At 44.7% G+C, this 19,157-nt stretch overlaps 1 protein-coding gene across 3 annotated transcripts in view; it reads right to left on the bottom strand.

Moving 5' to 3' along the window:
* Nucleotides 1-19,157, bottom strand: part of LOC124606689 — a 267,269-nt gene that overhangs the window by 237,088 nt on the left and 11,024 nt on the right. For all 3 annotated transcript variants that reach the window (XM_047138710.1, XM_047138712.1, XM_047138711.1), the window contains exon 2: nt 28-79. In XM_047138710.1, the coding sequence (XP_046994666.1) occupies nt 28-30 (3 nt within the window). In that variant the 5' untranslated portion in view covers nt 31-79. The remainder of the gene's footprint in view (nt 1-27; nt 80-19,157) is intronic.

The following is a 19,157-nucleotide window of genomic DNA, read 5'->3' as shown; positions in this document are numbered from 1 at the left end:
GTAAATGGAGTACAGATGATAACTCACCATTTCCTTGTGCTAAATGTTTTCTTTTATAAAATCAGAGAACCAGTAGCACCTGTGGACAAAATATCAGACAGTGTAAATAAATAATGCACATCATGTGTTTGTAGCTGTGGTATAACAAAAAAAGTCTAAATTGACAGGATGAACAAATTATCACTCCAGCAGTGTTTAAACATTTTCTACAGTTATTACTGTGGTGGTTAAATATTCCTCAAAATTATAAAGCAAGGGTAAAAAGATAACTACATTTTCAAATACTGCAAATAACTTGAAACTGGAAATATGGAAAACGTTATTCTCATAAAATAAGAGTAATGTTTAGCTACTGGAGTCAATGTCAGTTTCTGCTTTCTGGGTGTTACATTAAGATATTTGTTCGTAAAAGGTACTGTCTTACTTTTAACTCTTTACATTTTGGTACAGCCTTTTTGAATTTCTGTTGACTGCCTTATTGTTTAACAGTGCTAAGAAACAATCACACAGTGTGTACAGCTCACAGTTTTGTTTGAGTTGAAACAGCGAACCAAAAAATCTGCACTTCCTGACAAAAACAACTAGGGGAATTGTCAAAATGTCTTTTCAATAAAAAATGACAATTCACCTGGAAACCCAAAAGCTTGTATACCATCAATTTTGCCAAGAAAGGCTGAAGGATCAATGGCATCATATTTGTGTTGAAGAGTATTATAACTGTTACAGAACATATAATGTAACTGGAAAGATAAGAAATCTACTCACCAAGTGGCAGCAGGAGAACATACATATAGGAGAGATTTAGGAAAAGGGATAGAGTTCAGAGAAGTCACCCACAACCCCCGGTTAGGGTAGACTTACTAGATGAGATGAGAAGTAAAGACTTTCCTTCTCATCCTGTCAGTATGTTTCCCCTGACCCACGATTCTGGGTGACATTTCTTGATCTACCTTCTCCTAAACCTCTCCAGTCTTTTCCTTCACCTCTCTCCCTTCCCCTTCAACTCTTCTGCCAGAAGAAGGTGTCACTGGCTTCAAAAGCTTGCGTACATAAACCTTTTTTATGTGTGTGTTCTCCTGCCGCCACTTGGCTAGTAGATTTTTTATCTATCCAAGTACATTAAATCGTCTAATGCTGATTATTTTTGTTGCTATCTTGGCACATGCAGCCATCATCCCTTCTTACACAACCCTCTTGTGAGTCTTTGTTGTCATCTGTCTTGTTCAATTCAATTCAATCTCTTTATCCATTCGTTTACAATATACATTTTATGGATGTAGTCAAACTGTCATCTGTTTTCTATCTTATGTGCTAGTCCGTCTGTTAGTTTATCTGTAACACCAAGATTAATCAACACCTTGTCCCAAGTTTTTTGTTCATTACACTGCATGGCCTGTTCTTATTGTCTCCAACAATTTATTTGGAAATTTGACAGCTATTTTCTTTCCCACCCTCCACTTACCTTGTTTATACATAATTCTTTCATATTTTTGTGCATTTGTTTTTCACCAAACTGCTCAGACTGACTTTTCCTACATTACTTTATTTGCCAAGTAAAGTAGTTTACATTTTCTCCTACGATTATCTCTTTCTGTTTGCCCAGTTTTTAAAATTTCGTCTCTCTCAACGACATTCCCTATCGATTTTTTTCTTTTCCAATCATTTCTTCGTGCCAAATGGGCCACGTTTCTGGCGAGAAATTCTCACCCACTCAGTTCCTCTTGTTAATCATTGTCTGTTATCATGAGTTTTGTATGAATTTTTCTGATTTTTCCCAATTTCTTACTTGGGTGTCTTCCATTTTTCTATCTTTTTCTATCTTTTTCCACCTTCTGCTTCTCTTTTTCACCACTCCAACCATTTCTAACACTCCAAATCGTCCTCATTTGCCTTGATGAATCCCATCACATATTACATTCATTCTTTTTGAAGACATGCTTTTACACTAACAAAACTCAGGTCCAACATTTTGTTTCTTGAATCCTGCTTGTCCCTTAGAGTTACCCCCAAATGCCTACCACTGAAAGTCCCTGTTTCTGGATGTAATCCTACTCTACACCAGGTGAGTCTTTCCTTCTCATCCCATTTGGTAAGTCTCACTGACACGGTGCTCTGGCTGACTTTTCTGAATTCTACCCCTTTTCATACAAACCTCTCCAGTCCTTTTCCTTCATCCCTCTTCCTTCTCCTTCAACCCTTCTGCCAGAAGGAGCCACTGGCTCTGAAAGCTTATATAAACCTTTTTTATATGTGTGTTCTCCTGCCACCTGATAAATTCGATTTTTTATATATCCAATTACACTATACTGTCAAAAATTGATTATTTTGATTGTTATATTACAGAAAACAGTACCTCACTGGGAAACTCTTAAATATTCTAACAAAAATTTGAATCATTATTAAGCCATCTAGCAGGCAAATGAAAGCAAATGACTCAATAAAAATTCTATAAAAAATTTAAAGTCCATTTTCTGAAAGATTTAGGTAAAAGAAACAATTGTAAATGTTACTAAATAGTTTCAACAGGTGTTTTGTTGTTAATTTTCCCACTATAATTACACAAGAAAGCAGCACACTAACACACATTTTTGTAGGTAAACACTTAATCAGTGATATAAATGTTTATCCAATTGTGAATGGCCCCTCTGATCATGACACACGACAAGTCATACTAACCAGGTTATCAGAATACAATAAAGAGAGACCATGGAAAACAGAGTAATTAATGAACAGACAACAGAAAGTTTCAAGGAATCCAAACATGATGCTGTCTGGAAGGATGTGTACAATTTGATGGATGTCAATTCCAAACTGAATGTATGATATCAATATAATGGAAGGAAACATTCCACGTGGGAAAAATTATATATAAAAACAAAGATGAGGTGACTTACCGAACAAAAGCGCTAGCAGGTCGATAGACACACAAACAAACACAAACACACACACAAAATTCAAGCTTTCGCAACAAACTGTTGCCTCATCAGGAAAGAGGGAAGGAGAGGGGAAGACGAAAGGAAGTGGGTTTTAAGGGAGAGGGTAAGGAGTCATTCCAATCCCGGGAGCGGGATTGGAATGACTCCTTACCCTCTCCCTTAAAACCCACTTCCTTTCGTCTTCCCCTCTCCTTCCCTCTTTCCTGATGAGGCAACAGTTTGTTGCGAAAGCTTGAATTTTGTGTGTGTGTTTGTGTTTGTTTGTGTGTCTATCGACCTGCCAGCGCTTTTGTTCGGTAAGTCACCTCATCTTTATATAACCAAACTGAATGTATTTACACTTCGGTTTCTCTTAATTTTTAACAGATGCTTTCTCAAGAAAACAATGAAGTATGGCACTAATAAAATGTCAAAAAGCCTTTGTTACAAAAGGAATCATTTGTAAAGAAAAGGAAAAACAGGTAGGACAAATAGAGAAGTAGCACTGATGACATCTTATAAGAAATACTATTTGTGTTAAGAAAAGTGATTAAACACTCAAATATCTCTGTATAATGTATGAAATCAGTAAGAACAATAATAAAATTAAATCTAAGGGCAACAGTTAAAAGAGAAACAAAAAAGTCAGTTATGGAGTCTACATCTACACCCATACTCCGCAAAACACTTTGAAACATATGGCAGATTATACTATCTGTTGTTCCAGTTACCAGAGCTGCTTCTTGTTCCATTCACGTATGGAGTAGTGCAAGAAGAATGATGTTGAAATACTCCTGTGCATGCTGCAATTAATTCAACCTTGTGCTCAGGATCCCTACAGGAGCGATACACAGGGAGTTGTGGTATTTTCCTAGATTCCTCATCTAAAGCTGATTCTTGAAACTCTGTAAATAGACTCTCACACAATAGTTTTCATGCATCTTCAAGTGTCTACAGATTCAGTTTCTTCAGAATCTCTGTGACTTCCCCATATATCAAACAAATCTGTGAGCAGTTATGCTGCCCTTCTCTGTACATATTCAATATCCCATGTTAGCCCTGTTTAAAATGGGTCCTATATCCTTGAGCAATATTATAGCATGAGTGACACAAATGATTTGCAAGCAAACTCTTTTGTAGACTGATTGCATTTGCCTAGTATTCCACCAATGAATCAAAGCTTACCATCTGCTTTGCCTGTGACTGAACCTCTGTGACTGTTCAATTCCATATCCCTGCAAAAGTATTACACCCATGTAACTGTATGGGTCAACTGATTCCAGTTGTGACTCAATGATATTGTAGTCATAAGAGACTATGCTTTTTTTCATTTTGTGAAGTGCACAGTTTTAGATTTCTGAACATTTAAAGCAAATATCCAATCTTTGCACTACTCTGAAATCTTAACAAGGTCTGACTGAATATTTGTGTACCTTTTTCTAGATAGTACTTCACTATAGACAAAAAATGGTTCAAATGGCTCTGAGCACTATGGGACTTAACATCTGAGGTCATCAGTCCCCTACAACTTAGAACTACTTAAACCTGACTAACCTAAGGACATCACACACATCCATGCCCGAGGCAGGATTCAAACCTGCGACCGTAGCGGTCACGCGGTTCCAGACTGAAGTGCCTAGAACCGCTCGACCACAGCGGCCGTCCACTATAGACAACTGAATCATCTGCAACAATCTGAGGTTACTGTTTATATTGTTTGCAAGGTCATGAACATCAAGGATCCTGAAACGCTTCATTCGGCACACCTAAAGTTATTTCTAAATCTGTAAATGACTTTTCCCTCCATCCAAGGAATCCTCAATCCAGTTACAAATTTTGCATGATACCCCATAAACTGTACTTGGATACTAAGCATAGCACTGAATTAAATACTTTTTAGAAACTGAGACCTACTGCATTTACCTGGCTGCCTTGATCCATGGTTTTCAGGATGTCATGTGAGATAAGTTGGAGCTGGTCTTCACGTAACTGATATTTTCAGACTCCAATCTGGTTGGACTGTAGGAACATTGTTACGTTTGAGATACCTCATCACACTGAAATTAGAGTTTGTACTGAGAGTCTACAACAAATGGATGCCCAGGATATTAGACGGTAGTTTCGTGGATGTCTTCTGATAACATTCTTGTAGCTGTGTGTGAACTGTTCTTCCAACCACTGGGTTCAGTTTTTTGTTCGAGGGATTTACAGTGGACTATGATTAAAAGACAGGCTAAGTCATCTACAAATTTGATGTAGAATCTAACAGGGACAACATACGCCCATGTAGCTTTGGTCAATTTTAGCAATTTCAGCTGTTTCTCGACACTGCCGATATTAATATCCAAGTTGCTCATTTTTGCAGTGTTGCAAGAATTAAATTGGGGCAAAATCCCTGGATTTTAATTTGTAAAGGAACATTTGAGAATGGATTTCAGAATTTCTGGTTTTGTTTTGTTACCTCACTTCAGTCCCTGTCTCACCCATCAGTGTATGGACGCTAACTTTAGTATCACCAGCAGCCTTTACATGTGACAAAACTTTCTTTGGATATTTTGAGAGATCTTTCAATAATATTCTGTTACAGTAGCTGTTGAAGGATTTGTCTTGACAGTCAAACATGTTTCATACAGAATATCAGCTTTAGTTTACAGTTATTAAGCAGTAATCTCTGATGCTTTAGAAGTTTCTTTACGATGACTGTGTTTTATTTGAGGACTTTATTATTAAAGAAAACTGCAAAATAATAAATTATAGAAATCAGGTAGCAAAAGTATTTAATAATCACTTCCTTGAAGTAGCTGACCTCCATGCTCTGATAAATAAACTAAGAATGTAATTAACTCCCTCAATACCAGAAACTCTCATGGAGATGACAATTTCTCAAGTAAGGTTCTAAAATACTGTTCTTCACATACTTGCACCGTATTCATACATATACAGGGTGTTTCAAAAATGACCGGTATATTTGAAACGGCAATAAAAACTAAACGAGCAGCGATAGAAATACACCGTTTGTTGCAATATGCTTGGGACAACAGTACATTTTCAGGCAGACAAACTTTCGAAATTACAGTAGTTACAATTTTCAACAACAGATGGCGCTGCAAGTGATGTGAAAGATATAGAAGACAACGCAGTCTGTGGGTGCGCCATTCTGTACGTCGTCTTTCTGCTGTAAGCGTGTGCTGTTCACAACGTTCAAGTGTGCTGTAGACAACATGGTTTATTCCTTAGAACAGAGGATTTTTCTGGTGTTGGAATTCCACCGCCTAGAACACAGTGTTGTTGCAACAAGATGAAGTTTTCAACGGAGGTTTAATGTAACCAAAGGACCGAAAAGCGATACAACAAAGGATCTGTTTGAAAAATTTCAACGGACTGGGAACGTGACAGATGAACGTGCTGGAAAGGTAGGGCGACCGCGTACGGCAACCACAGAGGGCAACGCGCAGCTAGTGCAGCAGGTGATCCAACAGCGGCCTCGGGTTTCCGTTCGCCGTGTTGCAGCTGCGGTCCAAATGACGCCAACGTCCACGTATCGTCTCATGCGCCAGAGTTTACACCTCTATCCATACAAAATTCAAACACGGCAACCCCTCAGCGCCGCTACCATTTCTGCACGAGAGACATTCGCTAACGATATAGTGCACAGGATTGATGACGGCGATATGCATGTGGGCAGCATTTGGTTTACTGAATATTTTAGCATCAGAAAATTTGCCAGTAACTTGTTTTCATTCTGTCCAACTAAAAGTATGCTGAGTATTGCATTTTAAAAAATCAGAGAGTTTACGCAATGAAAAATGTTTATTCAGAGCGGAGAATGATCACTATAAGCATACCTCCGGGGTCAATATTTGGTCTGCTCTTGATCTTGTTATCTATAAATGATCTTCCATCATACACTGCCTGATTAAAAAAGTGAAACACCAAGGAGGGGAAGAGGAACAGAACTTCACAGGTTGAGAGGTATAAGATGTTATTTCAGTGATTACAAAAATCGAGTCAAAGAACTTGGCAGTATGAGTGCTCTTATAAGTATGATGTTGCACTCTTTTCAGTGTGAATGCATGTACAGATATTCTGGTATTGGGTACTGCTGAGGTTGAATGTTCACCAGAGGAGATGGACACAGATAGCCATTAAATGAACTATGGATGTGTTGCACTGCGGTCGCACGTAAGAGCACCTCTATTTTGCCAATTCAATATAGTGGTGAACACTGTTCCACACAACCGGTATATAGTAGCCACCTAGCACACAGTCAATCAGTTCAGTGCTCACACTTGATGCCATCGGGTCTATCTTCACTGTACTATGACTGATAACTACCTTTCTTGTCATTCAGTTGCTCTGGTCGAGTCTTGGATTTGTCTCCCCATGGGTCTTGGCCTTGTTGTCATCATTGTGGTGACAGCTTAGGGTAGTGCCTCATTGTCATCTAGGTTGTTTGTCCTTGTCCTGGTCTGTTATCTTGTCCACAGTCTGTCTGTCACATTTCATTTGTCTGCTGTAAGCTTGGCTTACTCTTCCGCAGGCAGCTCTCCTGTCTGATGGCTTCCTCCATTTTCCATTCTTCCAGAACTCTGATGTCTGGCTACCTAGGGATACAGCATTAGCAGCAAGGAAAAAGGAAGTTATTTAGCAGCATGAACAATTAACTGGTTTGCCTGCTGGAGCAACAGCAGCAGTTAATGCAGCAGCAGCGGAAGCTGCTCCGGTTAGACATGTCACAAAGATCATTTCAGCTTCATGCAGAAAAACTCAAAGCATATAAGGCCCAGTTGCGTGAGGCCTCAGTGCCTCCCACTACTGACACCATCCATCCTCCATTGTTTCCACTTTTCAGTGATGCTATGGATTATCCATTGCAGAAATTGTTGTTTTCGTCTTGGGCTTCATAGGAAATGTTCAAATGGCTCTGAGCACTATGCGACTTAACTTCTGAGGTCATCAGTCACCTAGAACTTAGAACTAATTAAACCTAAGTAACCTAAGGACATCACACACATCCATGCCCGAGGCAGGATTCGAACCTGCGACCGTAGCGGTCGCTCGGCTCCAGACTGTAGCGCCTAGAACCGCACGGCCACTCCGGCCGGCAGGAAATGTTCTTTCTGCTCCAAAACTTGGCCCATCTGTCAAACCGTGTCACTATCTTCCTTCAGAAGATCTGCATTCTGTTAACTAATAACTATTCCCAGAGACACCATGTGATTGCCTCCAGGCTTGAGTTCCAGCAATACCATAAACAGCTGGGACAATCATTCTGCTTGTGGGTCACTGACTTGCAAGGTCTCAGTCACAAATGTGATGTCACTTTTAACAATCAAGGCTCCAAGCCTTCATTTGCAGACTCCATTATTTGAGACATGGTGGTCCAGTTTTCACCAGATCTAGAGATCCACAATATTGCATTGGCAGTGCACACCCCCTTTTAGGAGGACATTTTCCACACTGCACACTTGTTCGAAATCGCACAGGCAGCTAATGTACCACTCATGGTGAGACGACTAGTTGCAGCCGTCAGCACACCTCCACACACTCCATTCTGCCACCACAGGTGCAGGACAGCCCCCCGGCAGTACTGTCATGATTCGTACATGTCTGACACATCTACCCTATCTGAGCCTCTACTCATGCTTCAACACAGATCACGAGGGCTGCTTCCTTTGTGCCCATAGTGCTTTCCTACTCAGTCCTGGGCAGCCAGTCCAGATCACTGGGGTCCTGCACAGTTTGTGTCAAAGAGAGACCTCTCCAATTGGTATGTCACACACTCACAACCTGCTCCAGTCATGCCTCACAAGGGCATCAGCAGTCTGGATGTCCATTTCATGTGGACATTGGTTGCAGCAGCCAAGATACCTGCCTATAGCATCAGGGCAGTTCTGGCACACTGCAAATTTCATGTATGTCCAAGACATTGACAATTGCACAGTGCAACTATTCACAGATTGAAAAGTGTATGCCATTAAAAACTTCCATGTCTACCTTTTGGGGTGAAGTTTTCTGTAATTTCAGATCACAAGCCTTTGGTTACATTATTTGGACCCCGATCTAACCTCCCAAAGCAAACACCTCAATGCCTCCAGTGCTGGGCTTCGTTCCCCAGTGCATGCAATAATACCATCTGGTTTAAGTCCATAGCACAACATTCCAACACTGACACCTTGTTGTGTGTACCTGATGCTCCAGACCCTGATTTCAACCAACAGGAGGGCCTCTGCTTCCAACTGATACTGCACAACACCCACTATTGATGCACATGTTGCCACCGCCACACAATGCGACCACCCTGCACCAGGTCATCTGAGATGTGACCCGTGGCAGTGCAACCTGTCTCACCTGCCAGATGACATCCAAGCTCAAACTCTGGATTTTCATTTCTCTCATGCTCTTAGGGTGTTAATGACATCAGGTGATCATACCAGCTGAATTGCACCAACAAATCCTGAGCTTTCTGTACTGGAGACATTGTGGAATGTCCCTCACGAAGGTGTTGGCTCACCGACACATGTAATGGCTGGGTATCAATAGTGATGTCAAGAGAATGGTCCATGCATGCACAGCATGCGCCCATCATCAAGCAGCACCCCCACAGTCATTTGCACCCTAGCCTACACTCCCCATCCCTGCGACTGCATTCACTTCGATTCTGCAGGTCCATTTTTCGAGTTGATGTGGCTGCTCAACATAGATGCCTACTCAAAGTGCCCATATATGGTGCCCATGGCATCCATCTCAACAGACACCACCCTCTCTGCCATGGCCCATGTTTTGGCCATCGAAGCATTACTTCACACTTCGGTCTCTGATAATGGGCCCCAATTCACGACGTTTGTTTTCAAAGAGTCCTGTGTGGCCAATGGCATAAAACACATTGTCAGCCCTCCATTTCACCCTTCCTCAAATGGTGAAGTGGAACATCTCATTCAGCCCTTTAAGCGACAACTGAAGAAGGCTATTGAATCCTCTACCACCACTACCACAGCTCTCACCCCGTTTCTGAGCACCTGTCACATGCACCGATTGACAGAAGTAGCCCCGTGCTCCATGGACAGCAACTGCAGACTCTGCCTCATCTTCTGATATTGCCCCTCCTGCACTGACCTCCCAACCGTTCCAGTATTACACACCTGGCACGGCTATGTAGGCCCTCTCCTACGTGTGTATTGCAGTTTGGATGTCAGCAACACTGTAGAGATCTGCAGGCGACAAGTTACATCTGCCAAACACAGAAGGGGCTTGTTCACTGACACCACGAGTTCTGTCCTCAAGCTCAGGCAGCACACCTGCAACCGAGCCCTCCCCCTCTACCTTCTGGTGACTGCCAATGATTCCCCACTGGTGCACCAGCACTACCTTCCGTATCCACAGGGATTGTGGGATCCTCGGGCACCCTCACCTCCAGCAACAGTATGAAGGACTCTGCGACCATCCTGCCTCCTCCCAACTGGCAGTCAGAGGGTCTGTGTTTTCACCCATACCTTCTTTATGGCCATCACGGCACTGTCCCAAATGTTTCCACCTGTGCACATGTGTATTAGGGGAGGAGGAGGAGGGGGGAGGGGGAAAGGGGGCAGGGATCTGGTACCAGGTGCCCATTAGAGGGCACCTTGGCCATGCTGTGCTAACATGATAAGACAGACACTGCGAGCACATTGGCCAATACCATTCCACGTGGTCAGTATGCAGGCAGCCACCCAGCACACAGCTGGTCAGTTCAGTGCTCATGCTTGATCCTTTTGAATCTATCTTCACTGTACTAGGTCTATTTGATAATTACTGTTCTTGATACCTGGTTACTCTCTTCACTGTTCTAGATCTTGCTGTGCATCATTGTGGTGACTGCTTAGTATAGTGGTTTGTCCTTGTCCTGGTCTGTTCTTTTGTCCACACCCATTTTGTTCACCTGCCATTACTTTGGATTACTCTTCCACACCGGTTCTCCCACCTGGCGGTTTCCTCTATTGTCCATTCTTCCACTAAACTCTGACGTCCACAACAATATCTAGCTACCCACAGATATAGCAGATATGGTTAGAGAGGGTATCAAAAAGCCATTGTATCTTCTCTTGAGGCAAGCCGTCCACAATTGTTATAACTGATCCTTTATATCCAGGATACTGGCACTGGGATGGAGTTGACATCTGAACGGGTGTCACGCACATGATCTATTATGTAGGATCTGGCAATCTTACTGGGCAAGAGAGTACTGCAATATCATACAGACGGTTCAGGAAACATGTTCCATATATAGATGAGCTTTGTCCTGTTGAAATATGAGATGAGGAACTGTGATACACCATTATGCTGTCAGAGTTCGCCAATCACTAACAGCTGTGACCTGAAGTCACACTCCCACACCATGATGCCAGGAATAACATAGCTGTGTCTCTCCAAAACACTGAAGAATGACACCTCTCTCCAGATCAAGACCATACTCACTGAGCAAGGGATAATGCAGAACCATGATTCATTCCTAACACAATGCGATGTCATTATCAGCAATACATGCTTCCCAGCCGTGGCACCACTCCAAACATAGCCATTTGCATTTTGTTAATGGCAGCCTTTGCATGAGGTGAATTCCTAATTCCCTACTCCAGCTGCTGCTATGTTGCCAGTCTCTGATCAGTGGAATGTGATGAGACAGAATGTTACAGGGCGTCACTTAGTTGGTTGGTTGGTTTAAAAGGGGGGGGGGGGGGAGGGGGGGTTGGAGGGACCAAACTACTAGGTCATCAGTCCCTCGTTCTGATTAAAATAATTCCACAAGGGTGGGAGTAAAATAACTGAGACATACAAAACACAGCTGGAAGAAAGGAGAAGGTTGGTTTTGGGGAAGGAGACCAGACAGCGTGGTCATCGGTCTCATCGGATTGGGGAAGGATGGGGAAGGAAGTCGGCCGTGCCCTTTCAGAGGAACCATCCCGGCATTTGCCTGGAGTGATTTAGGGAAATCACGGAAAACCTAAATCAGGATGGCCGGACGCGGGATTGAACCGTCGTCCTCCCGAATGCGAGTCCAGTGTCTTACCACTGCGCCACCTCGCTCGGTAAAGAAAGGAGAAAACCACAAGATTGACAGATTTTCTTTTTCTTTTTCTTTTTTTTTTTTTTTTTAGGGTGCACAACTACAGTGGTAATTAGAGCCCACACTAAGTTATGAATGCACTACGAGGCACAAGGTTAAAACAGCAACTAAAAAGGACAACACTATAAAAGGCACATTAACAGGCAAGGGATTAAAAGAAAACAGCATAATCAAATGTCCTTAGACAGGTTTGTCAAGTGGATAAAATGAAGAACGCGAGCAGCTGCTCCTGGGTCATCCACTAAAATGGCATCCAGAGTACATGGCAGGCCAAGATCAATGTGCAGTGTATTAAAATTCGGACAGGATGTGAAAATGTGGCGTACTGTCAGCAATTGCCCACATGGGCAGAACGGCGCCAGCGCAGCCATCAGCAGATGGCGATGGCTGAGCTGGCAGTGTCCAATCTGTAACCGGGCCAAAACTACCTCCTCCCGCCGAGAAGGGCGTTAAGAGGTCGTCCAAGCCGTGGGAAGAGGTTTCAAGGTCCGAAGCTTGTTTTCAGTACATGTAGACCAATCGGCATGCCACAGCGATAAAATGCGCTGACAAATGACCCTGTTAAAATCAGATGAAGGCACACAACATGGGCAACAAACATTAAAATGGTCAAAATCAGACAAGAAAACCACAGAGAGACGCAAGAAACATGTAGAAGACGTCAAGAGAGCAGATTACCATGGCTGGCTGAGCACGAGGATAAAAAGGAGAATCCAGCCACTCTGCAACACATTAAAACCTCTACCCTAAAAGCGCTAGGGTGGAGGACACAGAGGGACTAAGGACATGCACTAAAACTTAGATCAAACGATAAAAACCACCCTCACAAATAAAATGTAAAACTAAAGCTGTTGTTAAGGCATTGTTGGCCAACACCGAAGGTAGGGTGCTGGGAAAATTAAAAGTCCACCGCAGAGCGGCTAAACATGGGCAGTCCAGCAAGAGGTGGACAACCGTCATTTGTGAGCCACAGCGTCACAGAGTTGGGTCCTGTATTGCGAACACATAGAAAGAAGGATCCTTTATTGTATGATTATATGATAGCGGAACAAACACTGGTAGCAGTTACTTCTGTAAAATATCTGGGAGTATGCGTGCGGAACGATTTGAAGTGGAATGATCATATAAAATTAATTGTTGGTAAGGCGGGTACCAGGTTGAGATTCATTGGGAGAGTGCTTAGAAAATGTAGTCCATCAACAAAGGAGGTGGCTTACAAAACACTCGTTCGACCTATACTTGAGTATTGCTCATCAGTGTAGGATCCATACCAGATCGGTCTGACGGAGGAGATAGAGAAGATCCAAAGAAGAGCGGCGCGTTTTGTCACAGGGTTATTTGGTAACCGTGATAGTGTTACGGAGATGTTTAACAAACTCAAGTGGCAGACTCTGCAAGAGAGGCGCTCTGCATCGCGGTGTAGCTTGCTTGCCAGGTTTCAAGAGGGTGCGTTTCTGGATGAGGTATCGAATATATTGCTTCCCCCTACTTATACCTCCCGAGGAGATCACGAATGTAAAATTATAGAGATTAGGGCGCGCACGGAGGCTTTCAGACAGTCGTTCTTCCCGCGAACCATACGCGACTGGAACAGGAAAGGGAGGTAATGACAGTGGCACGTAAAGTGCCCTCCGCCACACACCGTTGGGTGGCTTGCGGAGTATAAATGTAGATGTAGATGTAGGAGATAACCATGTGTTTGCCATGTATGGCCAATGTGGAGCCAGCAGGGGACAACTGATTCCCTGCAAGAGGACCGCATGGAAGACTTCCACACATTCATAGTCTCCTTAATAAGACACAGTTTGTTGTGTGTACTGTTATGCCATTCCGTCTCTCAAAGCCAAAAAACCCTGCAGCGTAAGACAGAACACAGGTCAGTTTCGGAGATGCCCATCTCCACAAGTGGTTTCCGTGTATCCTGTTTGGCCAGTCTGTCGGCAAGTTCATTGTCTGGGATTCCAATGTGTCCTGGGGTCAACACAAACGCCACTGAACGATGGGACCGTTCCACGGCATATATGGTGGAGTCCTGAATGGACACTACCAAAGAATGGCGAGGGTACCACTGGTCGACAGCTTGTAGGCTGCTCAAGGAGTCAGTACACAGGAGAAATGACTTACCAGGGCATGAGCAGATGTGCTCAAGAGCGCGAGATATGGCCGTCAGCTCTACAGTGAAAACACTGCAGCTATCTGACAATGAGTGCTGTCCAATATGTCCTCCATGAACATACGCAAAACATTCGTGACCATCAGCCATCGAGCTGTCAATGTAAATCACTTCATGGCCCTGGTACATGTCGAGAATCGAGAGGAAGTGATAGCGGAGAGCCGCAGGGTTAAAGGAGTCTTGAGGGTCATGCGAAAGGTCCAGAAGAATCTGCGGCCTAGGTGTACACCATGGAGGTGTACGTGAATGGACCTCAATGTTGTTGTTGTGGTCCTCAGTCCTGAGACTGGTTTGATGCAGCTCTCCATGCTACTCTATCCTGTGCAAGCTTCTTCATCTCCCAGTACTTACTGCAACCTGCATCCTTCTGAATCTGCTTAGTGTCTTCATCTCTTGGTCTCCCTCTACAATTTTTACCCTCCAATGCTAAATTTGTGATCCCCTGATGCCTCAGAACATGTCCTACCAACCAGTCCCTTCTTCTTGTCAAGTTCTGCCACAAACTCCTCTTCTGCCCAATTCTATTCAATACCTCCTCATTAGTTATGTGATCTACCCATCTAATCTTCAGCATTCTTCTGTAGCACCACATTTCGAAAGCTTCTATTCTCTTCTAGTCCAAACTATTTATCGTCCTTGTTTCACTTCCATACATGGCTACACTCCATACAAATACTTTCAGAAACGACTTCCTGACACTTAAATCTATACTCGATGTCAACAAATTTCTCTTCTTCAGAAACCTCAAAGGGAGATGGTAATGGGAAAGACTCCAGTTCAGACGGAAGGGACCGGACGTGAACCACAATCGTAAGCCCTGACCTGGGCCGCCGATGCACGAGATGACCCACCATAGTTGGGAAAAGGAGACGGTAATTCGGATGCGCAGGAGAACTACAAACGTGTGCAACGTAACTGACGAGCATTTGTGCAGCCTAATCTTCAATGGAGGGACTCCGGCCACCTTCAATGGAGGGACTCTGGCCTCCTCCAGGACACTGGTCACCGGACTCATTCTAAAAGCTCCCATCGCTAGGCAAACACCACAGTGGCGCACTGGGTCGAGTAAACGCAACGCTGAGGGCGCCACCGAACAATAAACCAGACTGCCATAGTCAAGGTGTGATTGAACTAGGGTTCCGTAGAGCTGCAGCAGCGTAGAACGATCTGCACCCCAGTTGGTGTTGCTCAGGCAGTGGAGGGCATTGAGGCGCTGCCAGCACTTCTGCTTAAGCTGACGAAGGTGAGGTAGCCAAGTCAATCGGGCATCAAAAACCAGTCCTAAGAATCGATATGTCTCCACTACAGTGAATGGATCGCCATTAAGGTAAACTTCTGTTTATGGATGAATGGTGCGAAGCCGACAGAAATGCATGACACACAACTTCGTGGTTGAAAACCGGAAGCCGTGGGCTAGAGCCCATGACTGCGCCTTGTAAATGGCTCCCTGTAGGCACCGCTCAACAACACCAGTGCTGAAGCAGCAGTACGAAATGCAGAAGTCATCCTCATACAGAGAAAGTCAGACCGACGGCCCTACAGCTCCTGCTAGACCGTTAATTGCCACTGAAAATAGAGAGACGCTCAATACGGAGCCCTGCTGAATGCCATTCTCCTGAATATGGGAGCAACTACAGGAGGCATTGAATCGGACATGGAAAGTATGGAGTGACAGGAAGTTTTGGATAAAAAGTGGAAGCAGGCCCTGGAGACCCCACTCATACAATGTGGCAAGGATATGATGTCACCAGTTGTTTCGTATGCTTTACGTAAGTAAAAAATGACAACTACCAGATGTTAGTGCCTGGAAAAGGCTGTTCGGATAGCAGACTCAAGGGACACAAGATTATCAGTGGTAGAGTGACCCTGGCAGAAGCCGCCCTGACATGAAGCCAGTAGGCCACATCACTCCAGGACCCAACCCAACCACCAAAACACCATATGTTCCAGCAGCTTACAAAGAAAGTTGGTGAGGCTGATGGGCTGGTAGCTATCCACATCAAGCAGGTTTTGACCGGGGGTTGAGCACTGGAATGACGGTGCTGTCCTACCATTGCGATGAAAAGATGCCATTGCACCACATCTGGTTGAAGATGATGAAGTGATGTCGCTTATAGTCAGACGAGAGATGTTTAATCATCTGACTGTGGATCCAATCCGGCGCAGGAGCTGTGTCGGGGCAATGTGCAAGGGTGCTTAGGAGCTCCCACTCAGTAAATGAGGCGTTATGGGTTCACTGTTGCATGTAGTGAACAAGAGGACTTTCCTTTCCATCCGCCGTTTGAGAGTGCGAAAGGCAAGGGGGTAGTACTCTGACACAGAGGCTCGAGAACAGTGCTCAGCAAAGTGCTCGGCAATTGCGTTCAAGTCTGTAGATAACACGCCATTGATGTTAATGCCAGGGACACCTGTTGGGGTCTGGTACCCAAAAAGACTTCTGATCTTCGTCCAGACTTGGGAAGGTGAGGTATGGCACCCAATGGTCAACATACCTCTCCCAACACTCCTGTTTCCGTCATTTTATAAGCTGGCAAATGCGGACATGGATCCACTCAAAGGCTATTAGGTGCTCTAGGGAAGAGTACCACTTATGTCACTGTAGAGCTTGTCGATGCTCTTTAATTGCCTCAGGGACTTGCAGTGACCACCAAGGGACTGTCTTTCACCAGGACACCCTAAGGAACGAGGGATCGCATTTTCCGCAGCAGAAACAATCGTTGTAGAGACCTTCTCAATGACAACATTGGTGGGGCACCATATGGGGGAGATTCAGCGGTGACAGCAGAGGTGACGGCTTCCCATTCCGCCTTAAAGCTCATCTGGGTAGGCGTCTGTGGGCATGACACCGGGGGAGTGACAGGAAGATGGGTAAGTGATAAGTACCACACAGGTCATCATGTGCTCTCCAGTGGATAGATGGGAGAAGGCCAGGACTGCAAACCGAGAGATCAATGGGCGAATATGTGCCATGTGCCGCACTGAGATGTGTGGGGGCACCTGTATTTAACAGGCATAGGTCGAGTTGCGACAGTAAATTTTCGACCTCTCTGCCTCGGCCAGTAAGCATAGTGCCATCCCACAAGGGGTTATGCGTGTTAATATCTCCCAAAAGTAGGGAAGGTTTAGGGAGTTGATCAGTCAGTGCAGCTAATACATCCAGGGGTGCTGTACCATCTGGAGGAAGATATACATTGCAGACAGTTATTTCCTGTATCATCCTTATCCTGACAGCCACAGCTTCAAGAGTGGTTTGAAGGGGTACAGGTTCACTACAAACTGAGTTCAGGACATAGATGCAACCTCCACTTGACACTCTATTATAGTCGCTACAGTTCCTGTAATATCCCTTATAGCCATGGAGGGCAGGGGTCTGCATTGCCGAGAGCCAGGTTTCCTGGAGGGCAATGCAGAAAGTAGGTGTAAAGCTTAACAGTTGCAGTAGCACAGCCAGGTGGCAGAAAAAACCGCCACAATTCCACTGGAGGATTATGTGATCATGAGACTGGGAAGACATGATACACTCAATGAGGCAGTCTATGCCTCAGGGTCACCTGCTGCCACGAGATGAGTACCTGTGCGATCGACAGCCATTGTGTCTGAGGACCCAGTAAGATCTAGGTCCTCAGCGGACGCCAGAATCTCCACCTCATCCTCAGACACAGAGTTTGTAGGTAGTGGTGGTGTGGGTGCCACCACAGTGCCTTGGTCCTTGGGGGTCTTTTTCTTTTTAGGTTTCTCTTGCTGTTCCTTAGGTTTGTCCAGCTGGGAGGGCTTCACTGATTCAGTTTCAGGGACTGAGAAGGACCATGAAGCCCTACGACCAGTTACCTGTGGTTGCTTCAGCCACTGGAGGGTGTCAGCTTTGCCACTGGTAGGAACCTTGGAAGGAATGATCCAAGGGATCCCTTCCTGGCGAGAGGAGCCGAAGAAGACTTACGCTTCTCCAGCTGAGAAGTGGAGACTGACGTCCCCATGGTTGGGAGGGTGGGGGAGGGGGGGTGGGGGGGGGGGGGTTGCTGCTGAAGTAAGTTGTTAGGTTGTGCAAGAGAAACAGGGAGGGAAGTGCCCCCCATCATCAAGGGGGCAGGTGGTGTCTGACAGCTCCGAGAGCCAACTGTATGCGGCAGAATGGAAAATGGTGGAACCGTTGTCATAGTGGTGGCATAGGTTGACATCTTATGCACAGGATGATGTAGTCTCTCACATTTTCTCTTATCCTCAGTGTAGGTCAGTCAGTCCAGGGTCTTGCATTCCATTATTTTTCTTTCTTTCTCGAGAATCCTGCAGTCTAGCGAGCAAAGAGAATGGTGCTCTCTGCTCTCAGCAGTTGACACAGATGGGAGGCACATGGAGTTCTGGGATGTGAAGGACGTTCACAATCCCAAAATGTGACGCTGGAAGTACAGCAGAAAGACATATGGCCAAACTTCCGGCACCTAAAGTACCACGTCTGGGGATGGATATGTGGCTTTACGTCACAGCGGTAGACCATCACCTTGACCATCTCGGGTAATGTCACCCTCGAAGGCCAAGATGAAGGCACCAGTGGCAACCTGATTATCCCCCAGAGGACGCGCCAGACGAAATGGACATCTCGCTCCTCTAAATTGGTGCACAGCTCATTGTCAGACTGCAAAACAAGGCCCCTGTGAAATATGATACCCTGGACCATATTTAAGCTCTTATGGGGCATGATGGAAACAGTAACATACCCCAGCTTGTCACAGGCGAGTAGTGTGCATGGCTAGGCAGAGGATGCTGTTTTGATCAAGACCAACACTGACCGCATTTTGGGCAAGCCCTCCCCCTCCCCAAACTTGTCCTCTAAATGCTCCACAAAGAACTGAGGTTTCATTGACAGGAAAGATTCCCTATCAACTCTCATACATAAGAAGTACCAGGGTGAATAAGCTTTGCTGCCATCCTTAGCCTGGCGATCCTCCCATGGTGTGGCCAGGAGGGGTGG

Source organism: Schistocerca americana, chromosome 3, assembly GCF_021461395.2.
Source record: "Schistocerca americana isolate TAMUIC-IGC-003095 chromosome 3, iqSchAmer2.1, whole genome shotgun sequence".
Classification (NCBI taxonomy): domain Eukaryota; kingdom Metazoa; phylum Arthropoda; class Insecta; order Orthoptera; family Acrididae; genus Schistocerca; species Schistocerca americana.
Note: the sequence above shows the minus strand (reverse complement) of the source record. Positions and strands in the feature narration are given on the sequence as shown.